Genomic DNA, 12,049 nt, shown 5'->3' with positions numbered 1-12,049 from the left:
CCATTAAATCCATTTGCAAGCGTACTTCAGGTCTGGCGTCATTGGTAGCGAGGATAGCAAGTGAGTATACTTGAAACTTGCGTGAAATTCCAATGCCAGGTCAAGACGGAATTTTTATGGCAAAGTCTAGATTATATAGGCATGAAATCTGGATTAACTAATACGCTTGAAACTTTATACAACTCCTTAGCAATGGTAACAGGCATCAAAAGGTTTCCTTCTTAGCATGTTATTGCAGAAATATTGAACAGATAAATCCCCTTTCTCCTTTGCAGTTTGCCTTGTCCTCAACACTGCTTGAAGCTGTTTGTCACTTAACTATGTGTACTTCTATGTCCATTCTAGAGACATAGAAGCAGAGCGGTAACACTGTGGCAAAGGATCTACACCTTTGGCTGGAAGGCTGCCGGTTCAAATCCCACAGCTGGCAGAGGAATCCTACTCCATTGGGCCCCTGAGCAAGGCCCTTAACCCCAACTGCTCCAAGGGTGCTGTACAATGGCTGACCCTGTGCTCTGACTCCAAGCTTCTCTCCCTGTCTGTGTGTCTTGTGGACAGCAAGCTGGGGTTTGTGAAAAGATGAGTTCCTAATGCAAGAAACTATATGGCTAATAAAGTGATCTTATTACCAGTACTCATCAATGCAACTCACTCCACAATGATGCTGTATTATTTTATGTAGACAATGTCTCCCATTCCCTGCCTCACTGCCAGACATTATTTAAAAGTTTCATTGCTCAGTCAGGGTATAAAATAATTGGTCACATTTACAGCAGTTAAATTTTGCAATGGAGAAAACTGGTTTACCTCCGATTGCTCTGCTGATCTACTGAGATCTAGTCTCCCTCATCACGGTAAATAACTTTGATAAAAACAAAATAAACAGAAGCTGACTTAAAGATGCTAAATACTGTACATGGACACATTTTCTGGATTCTCTTCATGCTCATGTCCCCATTATAAAAATGAATGTACTGACTTACTGGAAATATTTTAATTATTCAGACGGATTTATTTATTGGGACAAATGCCAAAATAAAATGTGTAATTTAATATGGAAAATTTATATTGATTTCTCCATTCTGAAGACTGAAAAATCTGTGGGGAACAACATTTTATTTCCACTCTGTTGTTTTGTGATCACTGCACTGTTTGTTTTAATCTATAAACTCTTGTTACCTGCCATTTACTTGAAGTGTCTCTCAATGGAGACTTAAACTATTTTTTCAGTGGTGTTCTCCTTAGACAGTACATATTGGCCCCATACTTAATTATAACTTGGTGGTAAGTGGAAAGATTCACAAAAATCACAGAACACATCACATTTACTTCTCATTTTCCATAATTAGAAACTCCTAACAAGTACAGTAGTTCTCCTTTCTCTTTCTCAAATATTGGAGAAGCAAAGAGATTCACGTTGTAGAAGAGGTTTTAAATAATGTTGGTCTGCACACATTCAAGGATTTGCAAACTTTGTTGCGCACATGACGCTTTGTACTAGCCCAAAGTACAGTATTAATCAGCTTCTAACCATTAAAATGGTCCATTTAATTTTTTTCCACACAATGTACTTGACCCTCATACAGTAGATACTGACCCTATGAGAAATTGAATATTGTCTTTGATTTCCCCACGATGGTCATCTGAAAGTGTCAGAATTCTGAGAGTTTTTTAATTCTTTGTCCACTGCTCTAGACAAGAATATTCCTCGCTCACACCTGGTGATCCTGTTGAATGATGACTTCAGTATTGATCTCTCACAGCAACAGGAACACATCTAGCTGGCTTGACACTGTGGGTAAAAGGAATCTTCATATTGAACTTTTGTCACGACACTGGAGGTTGTTGGCAGTGAAGCTATAGAGCACCACTACTGCCGTGGGCTTTATAACACCTTATTACACTGTACTTCTACCATTTGGTTTCACTTCTATCTGACAGGAAGCTTGGAACAGATGTTACTGATGGGGAGGGGGAGATTATATTGAATTTGTCACAGAAAAGCTAACAGTTTTCCCTGCTGACAAACTGCAGTAGTTCACTCAACTCAACAAATTCTTCCCAGGTTCTTGATTTGAAGGATGCTTTCTCAGCCTTTTCAACGCCATCTCATCACAAGTTCTATCTTCTTACCTTTCCTAATTCAGAGGGAGTCACTGAAAACAATTACTTTCTGCCGACATCTGGGCTACTTGTGGTACAGTAGCTTTGCACACTTTCCCAGTGGGCCTGCTATCGTTTTCTCTGTTTGTTTGTCTAATTATTCTCCCCTTTTTCCAAACCCTAAACCTGCCAAGTCTCAGGCCCCAGCTCTGCCCTCTTCCTCTATGTTATATAATTTCAGCTCTCTGCTCTGCCCAAGTCCCCAGTATTCGATCTGCCCCAAAACCAACACCTCTGTGCCTTTAGCCCAGGTTTCTTCTCTTCTGTACCTGACACTCCTGTCACAGCCCTCTCAGCCCTCTGTCAAACTGGTGTCATGCCTGTAGTTCAGCCATTGGGAGACAATAAGATATTTTACTCGTTATTGCCCCCTGATGTCCAAAGAAACCTACTGAAACCTCAAACTACTGAGCTTCAGGTCCCAGGTCTATCCAATCTCCTTGTTGTACTGTGACAGAGGGATCTCTGTCACCGTCCGCAGACGGTACAGTACACGTCACACAATATCCAACTTAAGTAACACACGTTCATGCATCCACTTTCCCGTCGGCTAGCTGGCTCATGAGGGTGCACACTCGGGGCTTGGCTAGCAGTTTCCAATTTCATACATGCAAAACATTACCACATTTTATTTAAAAATCAGTTCCTGTTATCTATAGAGACACAAACACAAACTCTAAGTCTAACGTTATGTTTTCTGTTTATTTGTACTTAACTGTAACTTGTCTGTATTCTTTTTTCGTGTTGCAGTCTGACTTCCGGGTATGGTGGCCTCATTGGTCCAAACCCGATACTTGTTTTCAGCTTGACTTTGTAGTGTCAACGCTGAGTGGTGCATTGCGCACATCTTCCGGTAAAGGAAGTATCATTTTTACAGATAGTTAAAAATGAGAAAAATGTTGTGTTCAGGGTTGGTATTGTTTTTGTACATTCTGTATATGCTATTGTTTAAAGGAATGAATGGATTGCTATGGTTGGAAATAAGTTTATCTTGGGAAATGTAGCTCAATAATTGTTATGTAACAGTTGTACAGACCAAGGGGGCAAGGCTATACGGTACCTATTTAGGAGGGGGGAAGAGATCTAACAGGAGCTTAGTCTTGCTGTAGCTGCAGTGGGGGAGCTGATAGGACCTACGTGTGGTAAGACTCCTGGTCTCTAATTCTTAGAGGAAGGGATTATGATTTTTTTTGTTATATATAATTGTTTGTTAGTTTGTGGCGAGCACTGTCCTAATAAACCATCACTTTTGCACCTAATTGTGGCTGAGCTTGGGCACCCCTCCTGCCCTCCTTGTGACATGTATAATTTTTTTTTACTCTCTCCTCTTCCCACTTCTCTACTATTCCTAACATCCTGGCTCAGATGCGAAATGTTTTTTGTCTTTGGCCACAGTTTACACTTTGCTTTGGCTGTTGCTGCTCCTGACGTCGCCTCTTCTGTTCAATATCCTATCGTCAGCACAGCCAGCAAACACCCTGCAGCCTCTGCACTCCTTCCTGTTCCCTGTCACCCAGACGAGCTCAGCTGGAGCCCCCATTCCCCAGCCCTTCCACCCTGTCATGCCAATACATCCCTCCCTGTGTGCTCCTCAATGCTCAGTCCTCTATGTGGACTCTACACTCCCACTTCCCCCTCATTCCCTACTCCTCCTATTTGCCACAGCCTAAATTCTCACAATCCCCCAACCTAAACACCTCAGATTGTTCATTTTTTTCTCAGATTCCTCCATGCAATCCTTCTCTCACAGCTCCACTCGCCAAAGACCACTCCCTCTGCACAGTTATCCCTCTCCCTACCCCGACTAATGCCCTGATGTTTGTTTCACAGAAGCCACACATTACGAGATGCAGACATTAATCTTCCTCATCACCTTGTCCGCTCTGCTAATTCCTTCTAAAACAGAACTGTTCATTGTGCCTCTCTATATGTCTTTCTTAATTCTACCAAATATCACTGGGAAGCTTGTCAAGACTAACGGGAATATAGGGCAAATATGTCAAATCTTAGAGGAAAACCTGATTCAGACATCAAACTGGAATAAAACTACAACTTTCAGCCGGACCATGAAGCACAAAGCCAAAGCTACACTGGAGTGACTTAATAAAAAGAAAATGAATGTCGTTGAATGGCCATTCTCCTATTAAGAATCTGTAGAGACACTGTCCATAAGTGATCCCCAAGAAACTTTAACAAAAATTGCAATAAACTGATGTGCAAAGTCATTACAAAATTTACCCAAAAAGTTTGAAGTGCTACCAAAAGTGCCGAACCAAATATTGAGTTCAGGGGTCTGAATACTTACCATTTTTAATGTTTTTTAGATTTACTTAAACTTATCTTACTTAGAAGCCTTTACTTTATTATCAATGTACTTTATTATGAATAAACGATGAAGTCTGAAAATTTGTATACATCATTTTGTAATCTCACAAAACTGGAAACACCACAGGACGATTCTGACTACTTTTTGTGAAGCTCCGTAGATAATTAGATAATAGAATGACTAGTGAACCTCCTCTTATTCAACAATCTCAAGAATGAGTCGTCCAGCTTTCTTCACAAACTGCTATAAAAATAAAAGCACTGAATACGAAAGATACTTCCACACCTTCTCAACACATAAAACCACACTGGCGGTGTTATATAAGAAAGAATACTAACAGAGTCGTCTTCTTCTTCTCTTGGGTCATCTCCATCCTCTGTATTCTCTGCTTTTAGGTTTCCAGGCAGCTGTATTTTTCTTTTTCTGTTCGTGCTGTGCAGCTCAGCATTGGGTTTTGTGTCTTTCTTTGGTCTGTGTTCACTGCAGTCAAAAAGGGAAAAAAAAACAAATAGAAAAACGGGTTTACCATATTGCTTTTATGTATGTTATATTTTTAGAGAACAAGAGAAGAAATTCTGGTTAAATATTTTCGGTACCTTTCTGATTAATTGATCATTTCAAGCTCATCATTCAAGTGACCCTGACTGCTGCACAAGCACTGTAACAGTTCGTTAGTGTAACAGTTTATTGGACACCGATGATGGGGTCATTTGACCTGTTGAATTAGAAGCCTGGTATAAATAAAAAAAATAGAAGGAACCAAATCCCCCTACTTACCAGGAGAACAACGCCTTAATGCCAGCAGGTTGTTAAATACTAAATAAAGTCAGCTCACTGTCTTTCACCATTTGGGGTGTTCATTGCCCAGGAATTTCTAAACTGGAAAGATATTCCAGTCAGACACATTGTCAGTGACAGTCCACAATCTGGGAGACCATGGACCATGACAGCTATCTAACATTGGCACATCCTCCTTCATGTGTGATGCTCTGGGCAGGAATGTACAGTCACTAAAGAGCCCCAGCTTGAGGCATCTTGCTGCGTGTTGCTATGCTGATTATCAAAGTCCTGGAACCTTATTTCCTGACCTTCCTATAGGCTTGTCCATACATAACATCATTCCATACACATACGCATTCCAGCACAACCACACACATTATTCATGCTGCTTGTGTAACAGTTGCTTTCTCGGCAGATGAGAATATAATGGTCTTGCTGTGGATATCCTGCTTGGTACACTTGATGAGCCCCACTCATCCGATCTCCATTTGTGGGATTACCTGAGATAACATGTGGCTCCTAGACCTCTGAGATCAGAGAACTGGCAACTACTTGTTCAGGCTTTATAAGAGAAATGAGACAGAATCCTGCACCTGGTACAATGCATGAGTGACTGCTTCCAACACTGTCTGTGACAAACTACACCTGCTAGACCTGTGACATCATGAAATAGTCAGTCTAAAACTGGACAGAGGTAGAAAACCACAGGGAGATCTGTGGATTCAACACTGTGTATTAAGGTAGCATTACCAGTCTGCTTTGTGTGTCCAGACAAGGTGGGAAATTCTGCCCGACACTCTTGACAGTACCTGCCACACGGGCCAGCCAAATGGGCTTGATGGACCAGACCCAGCCCATGGACTACTATACATGATTGACACCTCTGATTTACATGTTTTAGACTGGTGTTTCCCAAACTGCAGTACGTGTACTCCCATTGGGACCCAGGGGGCCTGCCAGTAGTATGCATGAACTAATTAATTTTTATCACAAAAAGTGTTTAGACCACACTTTTCTGTGTGGTTATGTTTTAATATGTACTGTACGTCTACCTGTACGTATTTTTATGTTCCCTTTTCAAAAAGGAGTTTCTGGCACCATCTAGAGGATGTCTTAAAATACCTGCTTGCTTGACTTGAGCAAACTAATAGGTACACTAATTAAAAAGTTGGGGTTGGTTCAATTTACCCCAACACATAACTGTGTTACCAAGTTCAGTGGTTATAAAAGCTTTGCAGTTTGCAGTTTACAGTGCCTGAAACACAGAGTTCCAGTTTACCCAGTTGCAGATGAGCTCACAGGCTGGTAAACACAGAGGATCGAAGCAAAGGCGGCAAGACCTTGTTCTTGTCTTGGAGACCAGATTTTGGTTAAGTAATTTGAACCCTGTGTAAGAGAGCTCGCCAGTCCCTTATTTTAGTTAATTCAGATCTCCTTTATTTTGGAATCCTCAAAACGTTTTGTCCTAATTTGGTGATATCTATTTAGAATAGGGACACAGATTCCCATTTGCTTTTGAGCATACAGGTTATAAGAAGGGAGATTTAGCACCAGCTCATATTCTGGAAACACAGCACTTTCACATGCAAAAGCTCTTGCAGATAACCTTTCCACATTCAAATTTGTGACTACACTCTGTGGTACAGTTATAAGACAGAAAAGTTCATAATTACACTCAGCAATATACAGTACCTAAGGTTTAATAACGTTTACAGATGCTAACATTCTGGATTCATAATGCTGAAAGATGTTAACTCAAGATATGGCCAGTCTATACTCTAATTATAATTCATATCTCCCGCATACCCGCCCATAAATTTAATTAATGACACCTTCCTTATTTATATTTTAAAATCTTTTACATTTTTTGTATTCGTTTTTTAAAACCTTTTTCTCTCCTCAAATTTCTCTCCTCCTCACCTAGTTCTCCTATATGGACGGGCTGCCCATGGACCTACTGTATAAGGCCTACAACAAGTTTAGTATTGACAATAAAACAAGAGCACTTGAAAAGAAACTCCTATGTGCATTCCCAGACATAGACTGAGGTGCAGCCATTTCCCAATGTTCTTGGAACACAACCCAAAGGACAGAATTGAAAACCAAGAGGCAGTGCATTTAAAACCGAGTACTACCAGCACATTTTCACACTAACTGTTGTGGACGTCTGGAATAAGCTACCCTTCCAAGCTGGAAGGCTAAGAAACAGTCTACTTCCAAGAAATGGCTAAGGATAACAAATCTTACAATTATGGATAAGACCCTCAGATCAATTAACCACTAGTAAGCAAATGAGCTAAGTGGGCAAAATCTAATTTGTATCCTTTCCCTATGTTCTCATGTACTGAGGTGTTATTATCTCTTCTATCTAAGTAGGGTAACGCTGAAAAGCAAAACTGCTTTTTTCCACCACTGTTGCCATGGCAGTCTTAAACCTTCCAAGGGAATACCAGTTTAAGATGAATATTTTCCTGGCAGCTCTTCTTTAAAAACACAATGGATATATTAGCTGTGATACTGGGCCAAGGATACGTAGCACTCACCTGCTCAACCATGCAACATGATGCATTGTGTGAGCACTTCTTACATCCGGAAACCACAAAATTAAATATCTGGCCATGTCTGTCTGTGGTGTAGATACTGAAATTGCTTACATTTATTCACCTCATCCTATTGGTACACAAATATTTTCAATTTGGATAGCATGAATGGGTGTAACTTGAGAGTTAAAAAATACAGAGAGTCAAAAAGGAAGATACTCATTTACTAGTAAAAAATGTGAGTTCTGAACTAAAATGGAGAAAAGTAAGAAATTATAAGAAGGTAAGAAACGTACTTAGCAGTTTCATGCACATGTTTTGGGAGGGCACAGATGTTAATAGCTTTTAGGATCACCTGACACGCATACTGTCCAGAACTACCAGAGGAAACATACCACTGGATCCAGCTGTGTTGCAACAGTACTTAATGGGGACTCATGACTTCAACCAAAGGAGTGTCAATGGAAAATCTGGCTTGTTGGTTTGACTGCAGCACAGCTCTGGCCCCCAGCTCATAATCTCTACTGCAATGGTTGTCATACTGCAGAGACATAATACCCTTGTACTGTCAGGGTGAATAAGGCCATAACAGCAGTATGACTCTGCGGATCTGGAGAAAAGCTGCAGTTGGAATAAATGAAAGACTGACGCAGGTGTGACTGCAGTGGGGTCTGGGGAGAGCAGGGGAGACCACTGAGGAGGGAGGAAGGTGAAATCTCTTGCATTGTTAAAATCCTTCTGGTAAAATGTTAAAATGTTCCATGTCAAAATCTAAAAAACTGAAGGTAAAAAATATAACATATGACAGGGTGTCATTCAGCCCACATCACGATTGATTCAAAGATCTATCTCAGCTGGCTCCTGAAGAAAGGTATCAGTTTCATCAAAGAGGCTGAATAGCTTGTCCCAGGCTCCCACAACCATACATTGAACATTAAAGGATAAACCATACAAGCTTGGAATTAAATGTTTTTATATGCCAAAAATGATTGGCATTTTCCATCATTTTTTTGCTCATTAGTCTAGCACCTTAAAAAACAGTAAATTATACTTGATCCTCCTTTGTACTGTACTGTATATGCTGTTCTTGTTTCTGGAAATAAATCTGTTTCTGGAATGAATGGATCTATTATCAGAGGCTCATGATGTTTCTCCTGAGTGCTGCCATTAGGAAGATTTCTGCAAGTACTGTACCAGTCTGGTGCCAAAAAGAAAGCAATGTCGCAACAGCACTGAAAAGAGCTCATGAAAGCAATAGGAGCAACAGGTACCAAAATTAATAACAATTAAAACAAATGTTAAATATAACTATAACACTAGTTGTGTTAAATTTCACCCATTATTAATATTAATAATCTCTTAACATTTTTTCATTTAGTTTTGGTTTGCCTGCGGTCGGTATAGGCAGCCCTCAGTTTGAGGTGTGCAGCAGTCTATCCCTATGCATACTCTTGAAGCTTCAACCCAGACGGGCATGATGACTCATGATCCAAAGAAAGGTGACTTGCTTTAAGACTAATGTAAGTATTGTCCCTTAGCAATAAAAATCACTCATCTCAGCTTACTTTTCCTGTGCTTGCTGCAAACATTTTTCACTGCAGAATTTTCCATCAGGATGAGAGTCTTGTGGTGAGCCAATCTGATGACAGTGTGCACAGCGCAGGTTTCCTCTGGTCACTGGCCTTTCCTCCTTTATGTTTGTCCGACTTTCTGAAAAAGCTAGAAAGAGGTAGAAAGTAAAATGAGTTTCACTATGAACCTATGTTTTTCAGTCTGATTTTGTACCTCTGTGACAATAGTGGTAAAAAATTGTAAATCTCTACACCAAAACTTAAAACAACAATTCAAATACAACAGTACCTTTTAATATATTAGTAAACTATGCTTAATTTAAGCAGAAAAAAAAGAATAACTCCACACACTGAACTGGTCTCAGCATTTCAGTTTTGTATACCTTAAACAATTGGTGTTTAATACTATAACCTAACTAACAAGCTGCAAAGGCACAGTTTTCCTTGGAAACTACTGTAAGCTTTTCCTTGGAAACACTCTCACACACATTTAGGAAAGAGTGTTTGGCAAAGATGGTATTATTAAAAATACTGTTTCCTATATTTAAATGATATTACAAGAGAAAAGGTTGTCTGCTCCTAATTGCAACTGAGCTGTTTCTGAAAACAAAGTATTATTCAATATGTGAATCTCAATCAATAAACTCAGTCAAATTTGATACCATATGGTACAAAGTTCAACAAAGAAAAGAAGTGAGGGAGAAGTCGCTCACCTTTTTTTGTAAATGGATCATAGTAAAAAAATATGTTTTACAAAGTGTTTATCAGTGTTCATGTTCAGTTAATTTGACTTTACTATTACTATTTAGTTTACACATACAGTATCGTTATTGAAAATGAGTAAGACTTAGTGGTTTTGGAGACTTCAATAGGAAAACAATGTCCCACTCTAAGGAAATTTTCCATCTTTTTTCTTGCTCATTAGTCTAGCACCTTTCAATACAGTAAAATATTCTTGATCCTCTTTTGTTTATGCTGTTCTTGTTTCACGTAACTGCAGGGCACATCACTGAATACACCACAAATCAAGCAAACATTCACGTTTTGCTTTCAGTGCCTTTCACTGGTATTTCTAAAATCACAATTTCTGCAATGTACAGGTCCAGATCCAGGCAATTAGTGAAAATGGTTACATTTTTAAAATATTAAGTGTCACTCTTGCCTTCCTGTGCAGTGGGTACAGCCCACGTTGTTGTAGCATGTGCTTTTTTGACACTTTCCACTTCAGTCTCGTCATTGATCACCTCCAAAACTCCAAATTCATTCACACGAAACTAATAGGAGAAAAAGTTTGAAACAGAGAGAAAGTGCTTTAATTGGAAACAGTTTAACCAGCAAGATGGGATCTCCACCTGCCACACACAGGTACAGTAGATATTCTGTGACACTGTTTCACATACAGTATGTAATTAATATTTGTTTAGTATACAACATACTCCACACATTAAAAACACAAAAAAACAAACAGAAGTAAACAGATAAGTCATATGAAAGAAAAACAGAAAAGTGATGACTTCGTAAGTATTCCAGCCCTTTGCTGTAGCAAATCTAAATTAATTTAGTTGTATAAACATACCTTAATGAGCCTCACAGTTAATTGAGAGGCCCCTGCCTGTGTGCAATAATAATAGCTCACATGGTTTCAGAACTCAACAAACTATCTCTGTACATTTCTTAGGACAGGTAGTCACATTCAAGCAAAAATCCAACCATGCATACTAAGCAGCTTTCAAAGAAAGTCAGAAATAAAGTCATCTGGTAAGGGAGGCCACTGTGAGGCCAATTTCCAGCTTTGAAAGAACTACAGAGCTTCACGGCTGACAGGGGAGAAAATGTGCATCGATCATGAATATCCCAGTCATTTCCCAATTATCTTATTTCACAAAGCTGGCGTGTGTGGCAGAGTGGCAAACCCAGCTCAAATCCCAGCACTTACAGAATAAGGCACAATTGCGGCAAAACCACCTTCTGGGCAGACAAGGCAGACAGATTGTCACTTTTTGGTGCACAGTAATTTCACTGTGTTACATGTGGCGAAAAACCCACACAGCACACCAGCCAGTCAGCAGCATCTCTGAAATCAAGCACGGTGCTACGACAGTGCTTCTCCTCAGCAGCGTCTGGAAACATTCTTAGGATTGAAGGAAATATGGCCAGAGTCAAGTGCAGGAAAATACTGAAGAAAACTTGTTTCAGTCTGTGAAAGACAAAAAACCTCACCTTTCGGTAGGATAATGATCCAAAACACAAGACCAAAGCTACGCTGCGCTGGTTTAAGACAAAGAAAGTGAAGTGGCCCAATAAAAGTCCTGACTTGAATCATATTGAGGACTTGTGGAAAGACTTGATAACTGCTGTCCATAAGTGACCAACGGGCAAACACTGCACACATCCAGTGGGAAAAGCTGGTAGGGGCCCAGACATATTTGCTGCACAATTTGCTTCCACCAAATATCGTGTTCATGGGTCTGAATACTGCAATCAACATATTTTTTCTACCTAATTTAACTGACATTTACCGTAACTTATCTTACAAGTCTTCAGTTTGAGCATTTACTGTAGGGTTTGATCAAAATATTAAGTTGTATATGAAATTAGAGACATTAAAATGTATATGCACCAGTTTATAATTAGAGAACACCATAAGAAGAGTCTTGAGTATTTTTTCA

The 12,049-nt window shown here is 39.6% G+C and overlaps 1 protein-coding gene across 2 annotated transcripts in view; it reads right to left on the bottom strand.

Annotated features, from left to right (window-relative positions):
- The window catches only part of l3mbtl3 (L3MBTL histone methyl-lysine binding protein 3), a 64,509-nt gene that overhangs the window by 49,306 nt on the left and 3,154 nt on the right, over positions 1–12,049 (bottom strand). For both annotated transcript variants that reach the window (XM_088909580.1, XM_088909581.1), the window contains exons 3-5: positions 10,543–10,654; positions 9,375–9,528; positions 4,828–4,969 (exon numbers count right to left, since the gene is read on the bottom strand). In XM_088909580.1, coding sequence (XP_088765706.1) covers positions 4,828–4,969; positions 9,375–9,528; positions 10,543–10,654 — 408 coding nt within the window. The remainder of the gene's footprint in view (positions 1–4,827; positions 4,970–9,374; positions 9,529–10,542; positions 10,655–12,049) is intronic.

The sequence above is a fragment of the Atractosteus spatula genome, chromosome 2, assembly GCF_055471065.1.
Source record: "Atractosteus spatula isolate fAtrSpa1 chromosome 2, fAtrSpa1.hap1, whole genome shotgun sequence".
In the NCBI taxonomy this organism is placed as follows: Eukaryota; Metazoa; Chordata; class Actinopteri; order Semionotiformes; family Lepisosteidae; genus Atractosteus; species Atractosteus spatula.
This window is presented reverse-complemented; position numbering and strand designations above follow the sequence as displayed.